We start from the raw sequence: 17,197 nt of genomic DNA on the forward strand, positions 1-17,197 counted from the left end.
AAGGAGTAAATATCACTAGCAACTTGTCCTGGACCAGCCATATTGAAGCAATGGCCAATTTCCCTGACCCGTTAAGTTCCTCCAGCAATTTGTGTTTTGTTCCACCCAATTGGTAGTATTAAACATTTCCCCTCCCCGCTGTTGTGAGGTAACTACGTTGAAACTGATAAGGAAAATCACTTTTGTTGGACTTAGGATATTTAGTTTAGTTTTGTTTAGAGATACAGTGCGGAAACATGCCCTTCCACTCACCATCGCTTGTTTACACTAATTATGTGTTATCCAGCTTTAACATCCACTCCCTACACACTAGCGGCAATTTACAGAGGCCAATCAACCTACAAACCCGCACGTCTTTAGAATGTGGGAAAAAAACGGAGCACCGGAGAAAACCCGGGTGGTCACAGGGAGAACGTGCAAACTCCACACAGACAGCATCCGAGGTCAGGATCGAATCCGGGTGTCTGGCGTTGTGAGGCAGCACCTCTACCACTGTGCCACTGTGTGCCGCCCTAGTGTTCAGCTACCACTTGGCAAAGTTCATTGGAAACCATGAAGAGTTTGCTTGAAGCTGCAAGGAGTTAAAGTAAACCTTACGTATAAAAAGCAATGAGATATTGAAGAGGCAATATTAGATGCTGATTCGAAAAGTGACACTGGGCTCGGAGAAGCATTGAGTGGGAAGTGGAAGCTATGAATGAAGCAATGCTGCTTGCTTCTTGCTGTGAAGTCGAGAGACTGTAACAGGCGGTGTGTGGGAGGAGAGCAGGGCTACACAGCAGTCCAGGATGTCTCCTCTCTCTGGAAGGCGGAAAGACAATGCTCCCATGGAGGAAGATGAAAGGGAATCGCAGAGGCTGATAGATAAAATGTGGAATTTGCTAAAATCTCATCGATGCAATTAAATCGAAGGGTGACACACATTGTGCGGCATGGTGGCGCAGAGATAGAGTTGCTGCCTTACAGCGCCTGAGCCTCAGGTTCGATCCTGACCACGGGTGCTGTCTGTACAGAGTTTGTACTTTCTCCCCGTGACTGGGTGGGTTTTCTCCGGGTGCTCTGCTTTCCTCCCACAGTCCAAAGATATATGGGTTTGTAGGTTAATTGGTTTCTGTAACTTGTCCCGTGTGTAGGATAGAACTAGTGTGAATGGGTGATCACTGGTCGGCGTGGACTCGGTGGGTCGATAGGCCTGTTTCCACGCTGTATCTCGAAACTAAACTAAAGTAAAGTAAACCAAACAAAACTAAAGGTAACTGAAGTGTTAGTGAGGCAGCAACTCTACCACTGCGCTACTGTGCTGCCTGTTAACAGTTCCCCCTCCAGCCCTTCTCTTCCTACTGAACCATGGCTCCATATGTTATAGTTGCATCTGCCACTTTATCTACTGTATGTGTCCGACATGCATGAATGAGCCTCATCCATGAGAAAATACAGCAAATCCACTGGAGAAGCTAATGCAAGCTGAGCTCAGTTTTATCGCCACTGCTCCCAGCAGGGGTCATTGGATGATTATCAGATGCATTATGCAACAATTTGGCCAAATTTCTCCTCTAATTGCACCTTTCCTTCTCTCAAGCTGAGGTGGCTTAATTAAAGTCTTTGAAACGTCTTTGTAAATAATGAATCAACTACTTCCACAAAGGAAAGACCGTAAATGTTAATGTAAATGGGAAGAGAAGACACAAAGTCCTGGAGTAACTCAGGCAGCCAGCATCTCTGGAGAACATAGAAAGGTGATGTTTTGGATCGGGACCCTTGTGTATATGACATGAGACGGAACTTGTGTGTGCATTTATTTTGAGTATTAGTTCATGAAGAGTTCTCATACTTAAGGATAGTCCTGAACATATAATACAGAGAGGGTTCTTAAAAGATTATAGTTACCTGCTAGTTTATAAGTTATAAGAGCAGAAATAGGCCATTCGGCCCATTAAGTCTACTCCGTCATTCAATCATGGCTGATCTATCTTTCTCTCTCAACTCCATTCTCATGGCTTCACCCCATAACCCCTGACACCCGTACTAATCAAAAATCTTTCAATCTCCGCCTTAAATATATCCATTGACTTTGCCACCACGGCCTTCTGTGTCAATGAATTCCACGGATTCACCGTCCTCTGACTAAAGAAATTCCTCCTCATCTCCTTCCTAACGGTACATCCTTTTATTTTGAGGATGTGACCTCTGGTCCTAGACTCTCCTACTGGTGGAAACATCCTCTCCACATCCACTCTCTTCAGGCCTTTCGCTATTTGGTAAGGTTCAATGAAGATCCCCCTCATCCTTCTAAACTCCAGTGAGTACAGGCACAGTGCCATCAAACACTCATGTGTTAACCCAATCATTCCTGGGATCATTCTCGTAAATCTCCTCTGGACCCTCTCCAACACCAGCACATCCTTCCTCCGATATGGAGCCCAAAACTGCTCACAATACTCCAAATATGGTCTGACCAGTACCTTATAAAGGCTCAGTATATATAAAATGATGTGAAGCATAGATAGGTTAGTCAGACAGAACCTTTTATCTCAGGGTTAATGACTGTCTGTTGATAAAGAACTTGTAAGAAATGTATTTACACAGTCCACCCTTGATTAAGGTAAAATAAATTATTGCTTGTGTATATTTATATTTTCTGTACTGCTATGCGTCTTTGTTATTTCTTTATGCATTATGATGCCCGGAGCATTAACCTTAATTTAGTGTGAAATTATCAACATCAAAATTGATACCGCAAATTAATTTAAATGGTTACATTTTTGGCCTGCATTTTCTTTGGGGGTTTATCTCTGGTCGGTGCAGACTGCATGGGCCGAAGGGCCTGTTTCCACGCTGTATCTCTAAACTAAACTAAAATTCACAGAGCCTGGCTGAATGATTGACAGAAGGCACAACGTTTGAGGTGAGTATTGTAACACTATCAAGGCTGGCTGTTATAGAGGAGTCTGGATACAGTTTTATCAAAACAGCAAGACTAGCTTTAAATCCTGTCATCCTTCTTTTTACTTCCCCAAAGCAATTCTGTATGTTAAAGGTCTTTCATAGAAACAGCTATGCACCAGTGATAGCAGTGTTATGAATCTTTTCTCAAACTGTGAAACATGAACAAAGAATTAAAAGGCTGCAGTGTACAATGTGATGGCATTATGCGAGGATGGTCATTCTTGTAACATTGGCTGATTCAGCAAAATGTATTTTTTGTTGATTATTCATTTATCAGTGCTTTTGAAACATATTGATTTATTCATATTTGGTTATTTGGATATTCAGCAATTTCCAACTAAGTTGAAACTTTTGGGAAATAAGATAGGGCAGCTACAGTGGTGCAGTGATGATGCACGGTGGTGCAGTGGTAGAGTTGCTGCCAGAGACCCGGGTACCATCCTGATCAGGGGTGCTGTCTGTACAGAGTTTGTACGTTCTCCCTGCGACCATGTGGGTTTCCTTTGGGTGCTCCCGGTTCCTCCCACACTCCAAAGATGTGCAAGTTTCTAGGTTAATTGGCTTCTGTAAATTGTGTGTAGGATAGAACTGGCGTACGGGTGATCATTGGGTGCTAGTCCTTTGTTGTTCGTTATTTATATTAAATGTGGTTGTGAATGTAGGTGGCAGAGTTAGTAAGTTTATGTATGACACTAAAACTAGTGGTACAGTCGATAGTCAAGAAGGGTGAATGAGATCCTGGTCAATTGGGCAAATGGGCCAAAGAAAACAGGTGGAGTTTAATTCAGATAAATGGAAGATGTTGCTCTTTGGTAGGTCAAACCAGGGCAGGACTTACAGAGTAAATGGTGAGGCCATGAGGAATGTTATAGAATAGAGAGACCTAGGGTACAGGTACATAGTTCCATGAACATAGCGACACAGGTAGACTGACTGGTGAAGAAAATATGTAGGAAGGAACTGCAGATGCTGGTTTACACCAAAGATAAACACTAAATACTGGAGTAACTCAGCGGGACAGGCAGCATCTCTGGAGAGAAGGAATGGGAGACGTTTCATCACCCATTCCTTCTCTCCAGAGATGCTGCCAGTCCTGCTGAGTCACTACAGCATTTTGTGTCTATCCTCTGGTGAAGAAAATGTTTGACACAATAGACTTCAATCATCAGTGTGTTTGGTACAGGAGTTTGGGTTATGGCATGTCACAGCTGTGCAAGACTTTGCGAAGGCCACATTTGAAGTACTGTGTACAGTCCTGGTCACCCTGCTTTAGGAAAGATGTAATTAACTGTCATTAAACCAGAAAGGGTGCAGACATGATTTATGAGAATTTTAATGGGACTTGAGAGACAACATTTTAAAAGGGCCAACTTTATCAGAGAGAGGATGGTGCGTACATGGAACGAGCTGTCAGAGGAAATGGCAAAGGCAGGTACAATTACGACCTTTAAAGGACTTAGACAGGTACATTGAGAGAAAAGGCTTGGAGGGATAAGGTCCAGATGCAAGCTAATAGGACAAGTTTGGTTAAACATTTTGGTCACCATGGACAAGTTGGGCTGAAGGGTCTGTTTCCCTGATGTATTCTATGACTCTAAGTGCATAGACAAGCTGAATTGTGATATATATATTTTACAGGCACAAAGCGCAATACCCTTGTGGAATAATCTTTTTGTGGTTACAATCAATTATGTTGTCATTAAAAATGATGCATATCTTGTATCTGTTCCCATTTTTTTCAGATTAATTTTGCCCTGTTATCTCACTGTCCTTTTAAACAAGGTTGGCAGCATATTTTTATAACTGTGCCCTTACATGGAGGAAATGCAAAATGATAACACTAAGGTCATTCTTTATAACTGCCCTTCCCATTCCAACACTGATCTTTCTGTCCTGGCCTCCTCCATTGCCAGAGTGAGGCCACACACAAACTGGAGGACCAGCACCTCATATTCCGCTTGGGCAGCTTACAACCCAACCGTGTGAACGTTTAGTGTAGGAAGGAACTGCTGATGTTGGATTTCACCGAAGATGGACACAAAATGCTGGAGTAACTCAGTGGGTCAGGCAGCATCTCTGGAGAAAGGGAATAGGTGACAGTTCGGATCGAAACCCTTCTTCAAAGTGATAGTCAGAGCGGAGGGAAACAAATCCCTCCGTTCAGAACAAATCAGAGCTGGCACTGATGGCCAAGGAAAGGCGGAGCCCGCAATGGCTCATAGGCATGAATGTTGAATTCTCTAATTTTAGGTAACTTTTACAAACACCCCCCTCCTCCCCCCACTTAAAGTCGGTTAGCCAGTTGCACAGTTCGTAACGATGTATCCCTCTTGGGATTACACCATCCCTAAGCCAGTATTTGGCCTATCAGGGAATCACCCTGCCTGAGGTCATCTGTTGCCAGCCCTGATTTGTCCCGGTCTTTTCTTGCTTCCAGCTCCCCCTCTTCCCCCAACTACAATCAGCCCGAAGAAGGGTCCTCTAAACCAAAATTAAAATGCCATAAGTTTTTGTTTAATTTCTCATTTGAAAATATGGATGGGTCAAAATCAGATATCCCTCTAGCATCCTTTTTTAGAGATCCATCGTGGAAACAGACCCTTTGGCCCACCGAGTCCGCACCGACCATCAATCACTCATACGCACTTTCTCTCCTGCTCACTTGGGGCAATTTACAGAAGCCAATTAACCTACAAGCCCGCAAACTACTTTGGGATATGAGAAGAATCCAGAACACCAGGTGGAAGCCCATGTGGTCACAGGGAGGACGTGCAAACTCCTTACAGACAGCATCGTGGTTTGGATTGATCCCGGGCCTCTGGCGCTGTGGGGCAGCTGCTCCACCAGCAGCGTCAATGAGTGCCGCTTTTCATATGAACAATATTGCTGCAAGTGTTTGCATGCATAGTGCAAGTAACACTGCAGAATTATTACCTCAGTTTGTGTTTACTTCTAAAAATAAAACCTCGGTCGATTTCTTCTTCCTATCTTGAGGATTCCATAATTAATCACTCATTTCTGAAGTGCAAAATGAGTGTAAAAATCTGTACATGTAATGCAGCGCTTCAGCTGTGCAGCATCTGTTGTCATGTTGGTCCTCACTACTCTCATGTGCTCCTGGCATCTGTGAAACAACATTGCATTAATCTTCATAAGGAGGCCAGCGATTAAGTGTAGGATTTCCCAGGAAAACAAGGCCCATTAACTTCAATCCTTCCGTGCCAATTTTATTCTATGAATAGCTCAGCTACTCAAACCTGACAAATCTCAGATATGCGCTGAGTTTATATGATCCCAATCAGTATGGAATTCCACTGTCTCAACTTATATGTAGGGAAAATTGGACACCAAGAAGAAACGAAGCATAGAACATTGAATAGTACAGCACAGGAACAGGCCCTTCGGCCCACAATGTCGGTGAGCCAATCATGATTTTAAAACCAACACTTTTTTGCCTGCAATTAAACCATATCCCTCCATTCCGTGCATATCCATATGCGTGTCCTAAAGTCTCTTCAATGTCACTACTGTATTGGCCTCCTCCTTTACTTTCCAGGCACTCACTACCCTCAATGGAGATGAGGAGGAATTTCTTTAATCAGAAGGTGGTGAATCTGTGGAATTCATTCCCAGGAACAGCTGTGGAAGCCAAGTCATTGGGTATTTTTAAAGCGGAGATTGATACGTTCTTAATCAGTAAGGGCGTCGAAGGTTATGGGGAGAAGGCAGGAGAACGGGGATGAGGAGGAAGAATAGATCAGCCATCAACGAATGGTGGAGCAGACTTGATTGGCTGAATGGCCTAATGATGCTCCTATGTCTCATGATCTTAAGATCTTCAAGTAAAAAACGTGTCCTGCACATCTCCTTTAGACTTTGGTCTATAGATGCTGCCTTACAGCGCCAGAGCCCTGGGTTCGATCTTGTGTATGGGTGCTGTCTAGATGGAGTTTGTACGTTCTCCCAGTAGTTTTCTCCGGGTGCTCTGGATTCCTCCCACACTCCAAAGATGTGCAGGTTTGTAGGTTAATTGGCTTGGTAAATTTGTAAATTGTCTCTAGTGTGAGTAGGATAGTGTTAGTGTACGGGGATAGCTGGTCGGTGCTGACACGTTGGGCTAAAGGGCCTGTTTCCACACTGTACCTCTAAATTAAACTATGCCCTCTAGTACTGAAACCACAAATAAGAAAAAGGAATTAGGACATAGAAAGTCTTGTGAAAGTGATATATTTTGAAGATAGTGAGAAAGGTAAATTGGTTGTCAGCTTCTGAAGGGATTTTGGGGATTTGTTTCAAGGAATGAAAGAGTGGCCGATGCTGGAGAGAATGTGAAATAGGAGGTAAACCAAGAAGACCAAAAGCTGCTTGTGGAATGTTCACCTGGAAGAAACGTGGACATAGAATGGCAAGGCAATGGTTCAATGTAAGGGCAAGGTTTGGGATTTTTGAATATGGAACATGAAACTTAGAACACAGAACATTGCGGCACAGGAACGGGCCCTTCGGCCCACAATGTCTGTGCCGAACATGATGCCAAGTTAAACTGATCTTCCCGTCTCCGACTACATCCTTCCTTTGTCCCCCCCCCTCCCCTGACATCAGTCTGAAGAAGGGTCTCGACCCGAAACGTCACCCATTCCTTCTCTCCCGAGATGCTGCCTGACCTGCTGAGTTACTCCTGTCTCCATCTATATCCTATCTTTGTCCCGCCCCCTCCCCTGACATCAGTCTGAAGAAGGGTCTCGACCCGAAACATCACCCATTCCTTCTCTCCTGAGATGCTGCCTGACCTGCTGAGTTACTCCAGCATTTTGTGTCTACCTTCAATTTGAACCCGCATCTGCAGTTATTTTCCTACTCATCTGATCTCTTCATAGCTATGCTATCTAGGTTAGATATGTCCACCCTGGGAGAAAGGTTCTGACTGTTTACCCTATCTATGCCTCTCTTAATCATATATACATCTATCAAGTCTCCCCTTAACCTCCAATATTCCAGAGAAAACCATCCAAGTCCTCTTCCTGGAGTTGAAACCTTATAATCCAGGCAACATTCTGGTAAACTTCCTCACCACCCTTCCTCACCACCCTTCCTCACCACCCTTCCCAAAGCCTCCACATCCTTCCTGTAATGGATCGACCAGAACTGCACACACTACTCCAAATTTAATTTTTACTTAAACCCTCCAAGATTTTGAACACATCAAGCAAATCTACATTGGTTTCCCCAGTCCTTTCATGGAATTTTATCATCTCTGATATCATTCTGGTTAATCTCTGTGCTCTCTCTTTGGCCTTGACTTCATTCTGAAGTATGCTGCCAAGAATTGGCCCTGGACAGTGTTTTACGAATGTTTAGAATAACATCCTTGCTTTTGATTGCGTACCCAGTGTCCAAACGGAAGACCCGGCAGATCGCAGCCTGCAGGAGGAGGCCGCCGTGCCGGCCCCTGCTCATCCCCCGAAGACCAGAGACCAGGAGGATGGAGCCAGTGACGATGGACACGATGGGCGTGGAGCAAGGCCAGTAGGAGAGCAGAGGGCATCTACCACGCCCTCGTGGTTGGCTGTGGGGGCATCCCTGGGAAGCAAAGGTAGACGGGCAAGGAGAGGGACGTGGCATCCAAGGAAGGAGATGGCTGGAGGGCTGCAACAGCTTGGAACCCAAAACTGCTCATAAGAACTGGAGCACGGACTTTGAAAATGGCGCCAAAACACGGTGCCTCTTGCATGTGGGCTCAGTAGACTATTTCTGTACACTTGCTAATTGCGGATTGGGAATATAGCAATAATGTACTGGACTGTTTGTATGAAAAAGAATGTCAGTGTTAGATTTACGCACATATGACAATAAAAGCACCATTGAACCATTGAGCTCTATGGCCTAAAATGTCAATTCCTGTCATTATTACTGAGCTCATTATTTTACAGCATGCATTATTACTGTCATTATTACTGAGGCAATTATTTGACAGCATGCATTATACTCTGCCTCTGAAATTCAACCCATTGAACCAATCTTCTCAACTTGACTTGCTCCTTTATTTATACTGTCCCTTCCTATTCTTCCCGCAAACCGTGCTGAATTCCATTTCATAAATCCATTGAGTTAGTCTCAATTGATGTGCAATTGACATAGGTTAATTGCCTCTGGTATGAAGGATGCAAAATTGGGATAACATAGAACTGGTGCATGGGTGATCGATCGTTGGTCGCCGCAGGCTCGGTGGGCCAAATGCCTGTTTCCACACTGTATCTCTCTGATCTAAACATATTTCCTTCAAGCTTTGCCCTTCTCATCTGGGAACTATGCCCTGTAGTATCCGATATTTCCCACCTGGGTAAAATGTTCTGACTGCATTCTCCACTAAATTCTGTATGCAGGTGGATTAAGACTTTTGACATACAGTGTGGAAACAGACCCTCCGGTCCACCGAGTCCGTGCCGACCAGCGATCGTACACTAGCACTATCGTACACACTGGGGACAACTTACAATTTACAGAAGCCAATTAACTTGCCAATCTGCATGTCTTTGGGGTGTGGGAGGAAACCAGAACACCCGGAGGAAATCCATGCGGACACTGGGAGAACGTACAAGCTCCAAACAGACAGTGCCCATAGTCAGGATTGAACCCGGGTCTCTGGCACTGTAAGGCAGTAACTCTTCCGTTGCGCCACCGTGCCACCCTTAATTAGGCCTGAGCCCAATTTATTCTTACCCATCTCCCAGTTTACATCCCTGTTCCAATAGTTTCTTGATTGAATTCTAAATTTTAGCCAGAAGATCAGCACTCAGTAACTCATTCTTTTGCCAGCAATGGCAATTATTGTTCTCAGCAACAGAACCGCTATTTTAATCAGCCTTTGACATTTTCTACCTGTTATGACTGCCAAGTAGCATCTCTGTCCCATATGGGACCAAGTCAGGAAGAGACAATAAAAAAGACAATGAGCAGGTGCTGCTTCATAATCTTGGATATATTAAGTCACACAATGTTAAGGGAGCCACACTCTAGAAAGATGATCAAAAATAACAGAATTATGTTGCATTTAAATAGGAATGAGAAAAAGGAACCAGAGATTAGTTTGGTTTATTTCATTTAGAGATACGGTGCGGGAACAGGCCCTTTGGCCTACCAAGTCCACGCCAACCAGCAATCACCACGTACACTCGCACTGTCCCACACACTAGGGACAATTTACCATCTTTACCAAAGCCAATTAACCTCCTACAAACCTGTACGTCTCAGGAGTGTGGGAAGAAACTGGAACCGTACAGACAGTGTCCGTAGTCAGGATCACACCCGGTTCTCTGGTGCTCTAAGGCAGCAACTCTACCGCTGCACCACCATGCGCAATGATAACTCAAAATCGTCATCCCAGTATCAGTTGGTACTCATGAACTGAACGGCAAATGATGGTATGTGCAAGGTAACATTACATGGTGAAGTAGGTGTATGGTATGCTTGCTTTCACAAGCCGGGGAAATAAGTCTAAGCACCACCAAGTCATGTTGCAGCTATATACAGTCGGACTTTGGTTCGACCGCATTTGGGAGTATTGCCTGGGTTTTTGGTCGCCCCATTACAGGAAGGAATCTGCAGTTTCTTGTGGCTTCATGCTTCTGGCACTATCTTGAACCCTTTAATAAATTCGTAAGTTCATAAGTTATAGGAGCAGAATTAGGCCATTCGGCCCAATCATGGCTGAAGAAATTGCCAACAGGTTTGGTGGTGACCCAGTGGATTGTGACTGCCCGCATTTCTCATATTATATTTCCAAGCATTCAAAATGAAGTGCTCATGGCAGGCCTCAATAGGTCCATCCTTGTCATTAGCTGTATTTGATCGGGTTAAAGATCTTGGCACACTGAAACATAGTACTGTTGAAACGATGATTGTGCGGAATCATTTATTATATATTCCGCCACATTTGCGGTGGCACGGTGGTGCAGCAATAGAGGTGCTGCCTCACATTGCTGGAGATCCGGGTTCAATCCTGACTAAGGGTGCTGTCTGTACATCAGATTCTGTACATTGTCCCTGTGGCTGCGTGGGTTTCCTCCGGGTGTTCTGGTTTACCGGGTTTAAAGAAGGGTCTCGACCCAAAACGTCACCTATTTCTATTCTCCAGAGATGCTGCCTGACCCGCTGAGTTACTCCAGCATTTTATGTCTATCTTCTGCTCTGGTTTCTTCCCACATTTCAAGGATGCGCAGGTTTGTAGGTTAATTGGCTGCAGTAAATTGTCCCCAGTGTGTAGGATAGAACCAGTGTGGTGGGCGTGGACTCGGTGGACCGAAGGGCCTGTTTCAACTCTGCATCGTTAAACTAAACATTCAGAAATCATCCAGAAATATATATATATTGTTCTTCATGTTGCTTTCCACCTTTCCCCACTTGTTGTCATACAGTTATAACCTCTCACATCCAATGTTAATTTTCTTAACATTTTTATTATTGTAGTCTGTGTTATGCATTTTGTATCACATTTGCATGCACTGCATATGTCTTTGAATTAATGCACCACATGGATGCAATAATACACCACCCATGAGTTTGGGAGGCAGCAGCTGGAGAAACGACGCTTGCAAATCTGAACAATGACGTTTGCTACCGTCCTTGGACATCAGACAATTTATTCAGCTAATCATTTGTGAAAATGGGAAGCCATCAAGTACAATCAAGTTGCATAGAATGAAAAGGAATTAGGAAGAACGAGGCAAAGAATAAAGCACAGTTTGGGCCAAACGCCGGCAAGTAGGGCTAGTGTAGATGGGACATGTTGGTCGGTGTTGGCAAGTTGGGCCCTGTTTCCACACCGTATGACTCTATGACTCTTGATGTGTGAGCAAGGTAAGAGAAAGGCGAAGTGAAGAGAGGATTAAACTTTTCTGAATACCTGCACAATTCAGAATGCATTTTGAAAAAAAACAAATGAACAGATGATACTTACTGAGGAAAACCACATCACTTTGAGAATCCAGATTGTTAATGCAAAATTCACCACCAGGATAATAAGAAGCAGCAGCACAAATAAGTAAAGGCAGCGCTTTCTCCAGCCATAGATCCCAATATTGTAGACATATTGATTCTCAGGTCTTTGTAGGCTGCTGCCTTGTGTTGTCAGGTATTGTTCCCGTACCATCTGCTGGCAGAGGCAGAGAAGTTAAATTAGTGGCGTCCCATAATCAAACAAAAAGAGTTTAGTTTACAGTGGCACAGTGGTAGAGTTGCTGCCTCACAGCGGCCAGACATGGGTTCGATCCTGACTACGGGTACTGTCTGTGCAGAGTTTGTACGTTCTCCCCGTGACCTGCATGGGTTTTCTCCGGGATCTACGGTTTCCTTGCACACTCCAAAGACGTACGGGTTTGTAGGTTAATTGGCTTGGTATAATTGTAAATGATCCCTAATGTGTGTAGATAGCGTTAATGTGCGGGGATCGCTGGTCAGCACGTACTCAGTGGGCTGAAGGGCCTGCTTCCACTCTGCATCTCTAAACTAAACTAGTGTACGGGTGGTTGTTGGTTTGCGCAGACTCTGTGGGCCAAAGGGCCTGTTTCCTAAACAATTTACTAAACTAAACTAAACAAATAACTTTAGAGAGACAACATGAAACCAGGCCCTTCGGCCCACCGAGTCCAATCTGACCATCAATCACCCGTTCACATTAGTTCTATGTTATCCAAATTTCTCATCCACTCCCTACACACCAGTGGCTTTTTTTTAACAAAGCCAATTAACCGACAAACCCACACATCTTTGGGATGTGGGAGGAAACCGGAGCATCCGGAGGAAATCCACGCGGTCACAGGGAGAACGTGCAAACTCTGCACAGACGGCACATGAGGTCAGGATCAAACCCAGGTTTCTGGCACTGTGAGGTAGGGGCCGACCCTACCAGCTGTGCCACTGTGTGCCACCCACTCTCAACAAACCTTGCAATATGGTTACAGTGGGGTTATCTGCAAGGTACAAAATGGTGGAGCGGCAAGATCTGTTCATGTATGAAAGGTCATCACAGGCAGATCAGTCAGCTTCAGGAGACTGGCAAAATAATCAATCACAGGTAACCATCAAAGAAAATAAAACCATAATTCATCAAAGTATTCCCATTGCCCACCATTAATAAAATACTTTCAAACTACAATTTTGTAGAGATAGTGTGTTCATCAACACCAAAAACAAGCAACATGTTTTAGGTTAGTGTGTAGGAAAACAAACTGCAGATGCTGGTTAAAATCGAAGGTAGACACAAAATGCTGGAATAGCTCAGTGGGTCAGGCAGCATCTCTGGAGAGAAGGAATGGGTGACGTTTCTGGTCGAGACCCTTCTTCAGACTGATGTCAGGAGAGGGGGCGGGACAAAGATAGAATGTAGTCGGAGACAGGAAGACTAGTGAGAGAACTGGGAAGGAGGAGGGGATAGAGAGGGAAAGCAGGGACTATCTGAAGTTAGAGAAGTCAATGTTCATACCGCTGGGGTGTAAACTACCGAAGCGAAATATGAGGTGCTGTTCCTCCAATCTGCGCTGGGCCTCACTCTGAAAATGGAGGAGTCCCAGGACAGAAAGGTCAGATTGGGAATGAGAGGGGGAGTTGAAATGCTGAGCCACCTGGATATCAGGTAGGTTAAGACGGACTGAGCCGAGTTGTTGAGCGAAATGATCGCCGAGCCTGCGTTTGGTCTCGCCGATGTAGAGAAGTTGACATCTGGAACAGCGGATACAGTGGATGAAGTTGGAGGAGGTGCAGGTGAACCTCTGCCTCACCTAGAAAGACTGTTTGGGTCCTTGGATGGAGTCGAGGGGGGAGGTAAAGGGACAGGTGTTGCATATCCTGTGGTTGCAGGGGAAAGTACCTGGGGAGGGGGTGGTTTGGGTGGGAAGGGACGAGTGGACCAGGGAGTTACGGAGGGAACGGTCTCTGTGGAAAGCAGAAAGGGGAGGGGATGGGAAGATGTGGCCAGTAGTGGGATCCCGTTGGAGGTGACAGAAATGTTGGAGGATAATATGTTGTATACGACGGCTGATGGGGTGGAAGGTGAGGACAAGGGGGACTCTGCCCTTGTAACGAATGGGGGGAGGGGGAGCAAGAGCTGAGCTATGGGATATTGAGGAGACCCTAGTGAGAGCCTCATCTATAATGGAAGAGGGGAATCCCCGTTTCCTAAAGAATGAGGACATCTCCGATGCCCTTGTATGGAACATCTCCTGGGCGCAGATGTGGCGTAGATGGAGGAATTGGTAGGGGATAGAGTCTTTACAGGAAACAGGGTGGGAAGAAGTGTAGCCCAGATAGCTATGGGAGTCCGTAGGTTTGTAGTAGATGTCGGTCAATAGTCTGTCTCCTGTGATGGAGACGGTGCGATCCAGAAACGGTAGGGAGATGTCGGAGATGGTCCAAGTAAATTTCAGAGCAGGATGGAAATTAGTGATGTAGTTGATGAAGTCAGCGAGTTCTGCAAGGGTGCAGGAGGTAGCACCAATGCAGTCGTCAATGTAGCGGAGGTAGAGATTGGGGATAGGGCCTGTGTACGCCTGGAACAGGGATTGTTCGACGTACCCTACAAAGACGCAGGCATAGCTGGGGCCCATGCGAGTGCCCATAGCTACGCCTTGAATTTGGAGGTTGGTCTATGTTTTAGGTTAGGTTCATTATTGCTACGTGTGCCGACCTACAGTGAAAAGCTTTGTTCTGCATGCTATCCAAACAGATCAAATATACTATACCTAAGATATACACAAAATGCTGGAGTAACTCAGCGGGTCAGGCAGCATCTCTGGAGAGAAGGAATGGGTGGTGTTTTGGGTCGAGACCTTTCTTCAGACTGAGGAAGGAGGGAGCCGGGCAGGTGTGTAGTTCGAGTAATGATATGACTCCTCCTGAGTATATTGAGTGTAGACGTTGGGAGGTCATGTTGCAGTTATACAAGATGTTGGTGAGGCCACATTTAGAGTATTGGGTTCAGTTCTGGGAACTATGTTATAGGAAAGATATTGTTAAGCTAGAAAGGGTGCAGAGAAGATTTACGAGGATGTTTCCAGGACTCGAGGGCCTGAGCTATAGGTGGAGGTTTGAGCAGGCTAGGACTCTATTCCTTTGAGCGCAGGAGAATGAGGGGTGATCTAAGAGAAGTGTACAAAATCATGAGAGGAATAGATCGTACAGACGCACAGTCTCTTGCCCAAAGTAGGGGAATCGAGAACCAGAGGATATAGATTAAAGGTGAGGGGGGGGGGGGGGAAGATTTAGTAGGAGCCTGAGGGGTAACTTTTTTACACAAAGGGAGGCGGGTGTATGGAATGACTTGCCGGAGGATGTAGTTGAGGCAGGTACTATTGCAACGCTTAAGAAACATGTAGACAGATAAATGGATAGAACAGGTTTAGAGGGATATTGGCCAAATGCAGATCACTGAATTGGATCTGCAATCACGCTTTACAATCACTCCACTCTTTTAAACCACTACTTCATCAGCAGTATTTCTTAATTTAACTATGCTTTTCTTCATCTCCTCTCAGATCTGTCTGTACACTGTGGACGGCTTGATTGTAATCATGTATTGTCTTTTGCTGACTGGTTAGCACGCAACAAAACCTTGTAACTGTACCTCGGTACATGTGACCATAAACTAAACTCAACCCAAATGCACCTTCTCCATTCTGAGACGGCGTGGACCGGGTGATTCCCACGGGTCACGTTTGAATGTGCAAGGCCTGGAACTACACATACACTAGATGAATCTTATCCCATCTCCCATTCAGAGATGTATGGCTGGGGCTCTAGAAGGCACTGGTCAGACTGCATTTTGGAATATTGTGGGCAGTTTTGGGCACCATATCTGAGGAAGGGGGTGCTGGCATGAGAGAGCGTCCAGGGGAGGTCTACGAGAATTATCCCAGGGATGACTCGGATAACATTTGATCAGCTTGTGACGGCATTGGGCCTGGACTCGCTGGAGTTTAGAAGGATGAGGAGGGACCTCATTGAAATTTACCGAATCATGAGACCTGGATAGAGTGGATGTGATGTTTCCACTAGTGGGAGACCCTAGGACCAGAGGCCATAGCCTCAGAATAAAAGGACGAATCTTTAGAAAGGAGAGGCTGAGGAGGAATTTCTTTAGTCAGAGGGCGGTGAATCTACGGAATTCATTGCCAGAAGGCTGTGGAGGCCGTCAATGGATATTTTTAAGATGGAGATTGTAGATTCTTAATTGGTATGGATTTCAGGGGTTATGGGGAGAAGGCAGGAGAATGGGGTTGAGAGGGAAAGTTAGATCAGCTTTGATTGAATGGCGGGGTAGACTTGATGGGCTGAAGGGCCCTAATTCTGCTCCTATAACTTATGAGCATGAACATTCACAAAGCAGCAATTTCTTTAATTTTTGCCTCTGCTCCTTTCACACGATACACTGCCTGAGAACTTAATCGAATGAAAGCAAAGGTCTGAGTGTGCTCTCTTTATAGCTCTGAATCTCCACAGGGGAATAATTGTTCACTGTGCTCAGCACATGAGATTTGACAAGCCTGATTAAATTTCATCACTCTTGCAACTGAATTATTCCAATTTGTTAAACAACTTAATTGTCTGATTTTGTGCATCAGGTGCATGTGTGGACTCTCCTCAGTAAAACTCCTCTGTGTTTCTCTTTGGTGCAGTTCCAAGCTATCCTTTTGTGGAAACAGGCTATGCAGCCCACCACGTCCGCGCCGACCAACAATCATTCATACACTAGCAGTATCCTACACAGTACGGAAACATTTACAGAAGCCAATTAACTTTAAAACCTACACATCTTTGTAGTGTGGAAGCACATGGAGAAAACCCACTCGGTCACAGGGAGCACGTGCAAACTCCATGCAGACAGCACCCGTAGTCAGGATCAAAACCGGGTCTCTGGCGCTGTAAGACAGCAACTCTCTACCACTATGCTATTGTCCAAGGTTTTATGATGGTAGAAACTCTTCGCTGGAAAAGCAATTGATTCTAATCAATCTAGATTTGCTCTTTCTGATACTTTCTCCACAATTTCAATCTTGTTGTACACTGCCATGCCTGTTCTCCATCGGCTTCCATCTCAAATAAATAGAACTGGGTGGCATGGTGGTGCAGCGGTCGAGTTGCTGCCTTACAGCGCTTGCATCGCCAGAGACCCAGGTTCGCTCCCGACTACGGGTGTTGTCTCTACGGAGTTTGTACGCTCTCCCCATGACCTGCGTGGGTTTTCTCCGAGATCTTTGTT

At 45.1% G+C, this 17,197-nt stretch overlaps 1 protein-coding gene across 5 annotated transcripts in view; it reads right to left on the minus strand.

Moving 5' to 3' along the window:
- Positions 1 to 17,197, minus strand: part of sgcg (sarcoglycan, gamma) — a 208,918-nt gene that overhangs the window by 76,608 nt on the left and 115,113 nt on the right. For 3 of the 5 annotated variants that reach the window (XM_078403076.1, XM_078403075.1, XM_078403077.1), the window contains one exon: positions 11,903 to 12,094. In XM_078403076.1, the coding sequence (XP_078259202.1) occupies positions 11,903 to 12,094 (192 nt within the window). Of the gene's footprint in view, positions 1 to 11,902; positions 12,098 to 17,197 lie in introns of all 5 variants that reach the window. The other 2 variants (XM_078403078.1, XM_078403079.1) reach the window with 1 other exon arrangement.

The sequence above is a fragment of the Rhinoraja longicauda genome, chromosome 7, assembly GCF_053455715.1.
Source record: "Rhinoraja longicauda isolate Sanriku21f chromosome 7, sRhiLon1.1, whole genome shotgun sequence".
In the NCBI taxonomy this organism is placed as follows: Eukaryota; Metazoa; Chordata; class Chondrichthyes; order Rajiformes; family Arhynchobatidae; genus Rhinoraja; species Rhinoraja longicauda.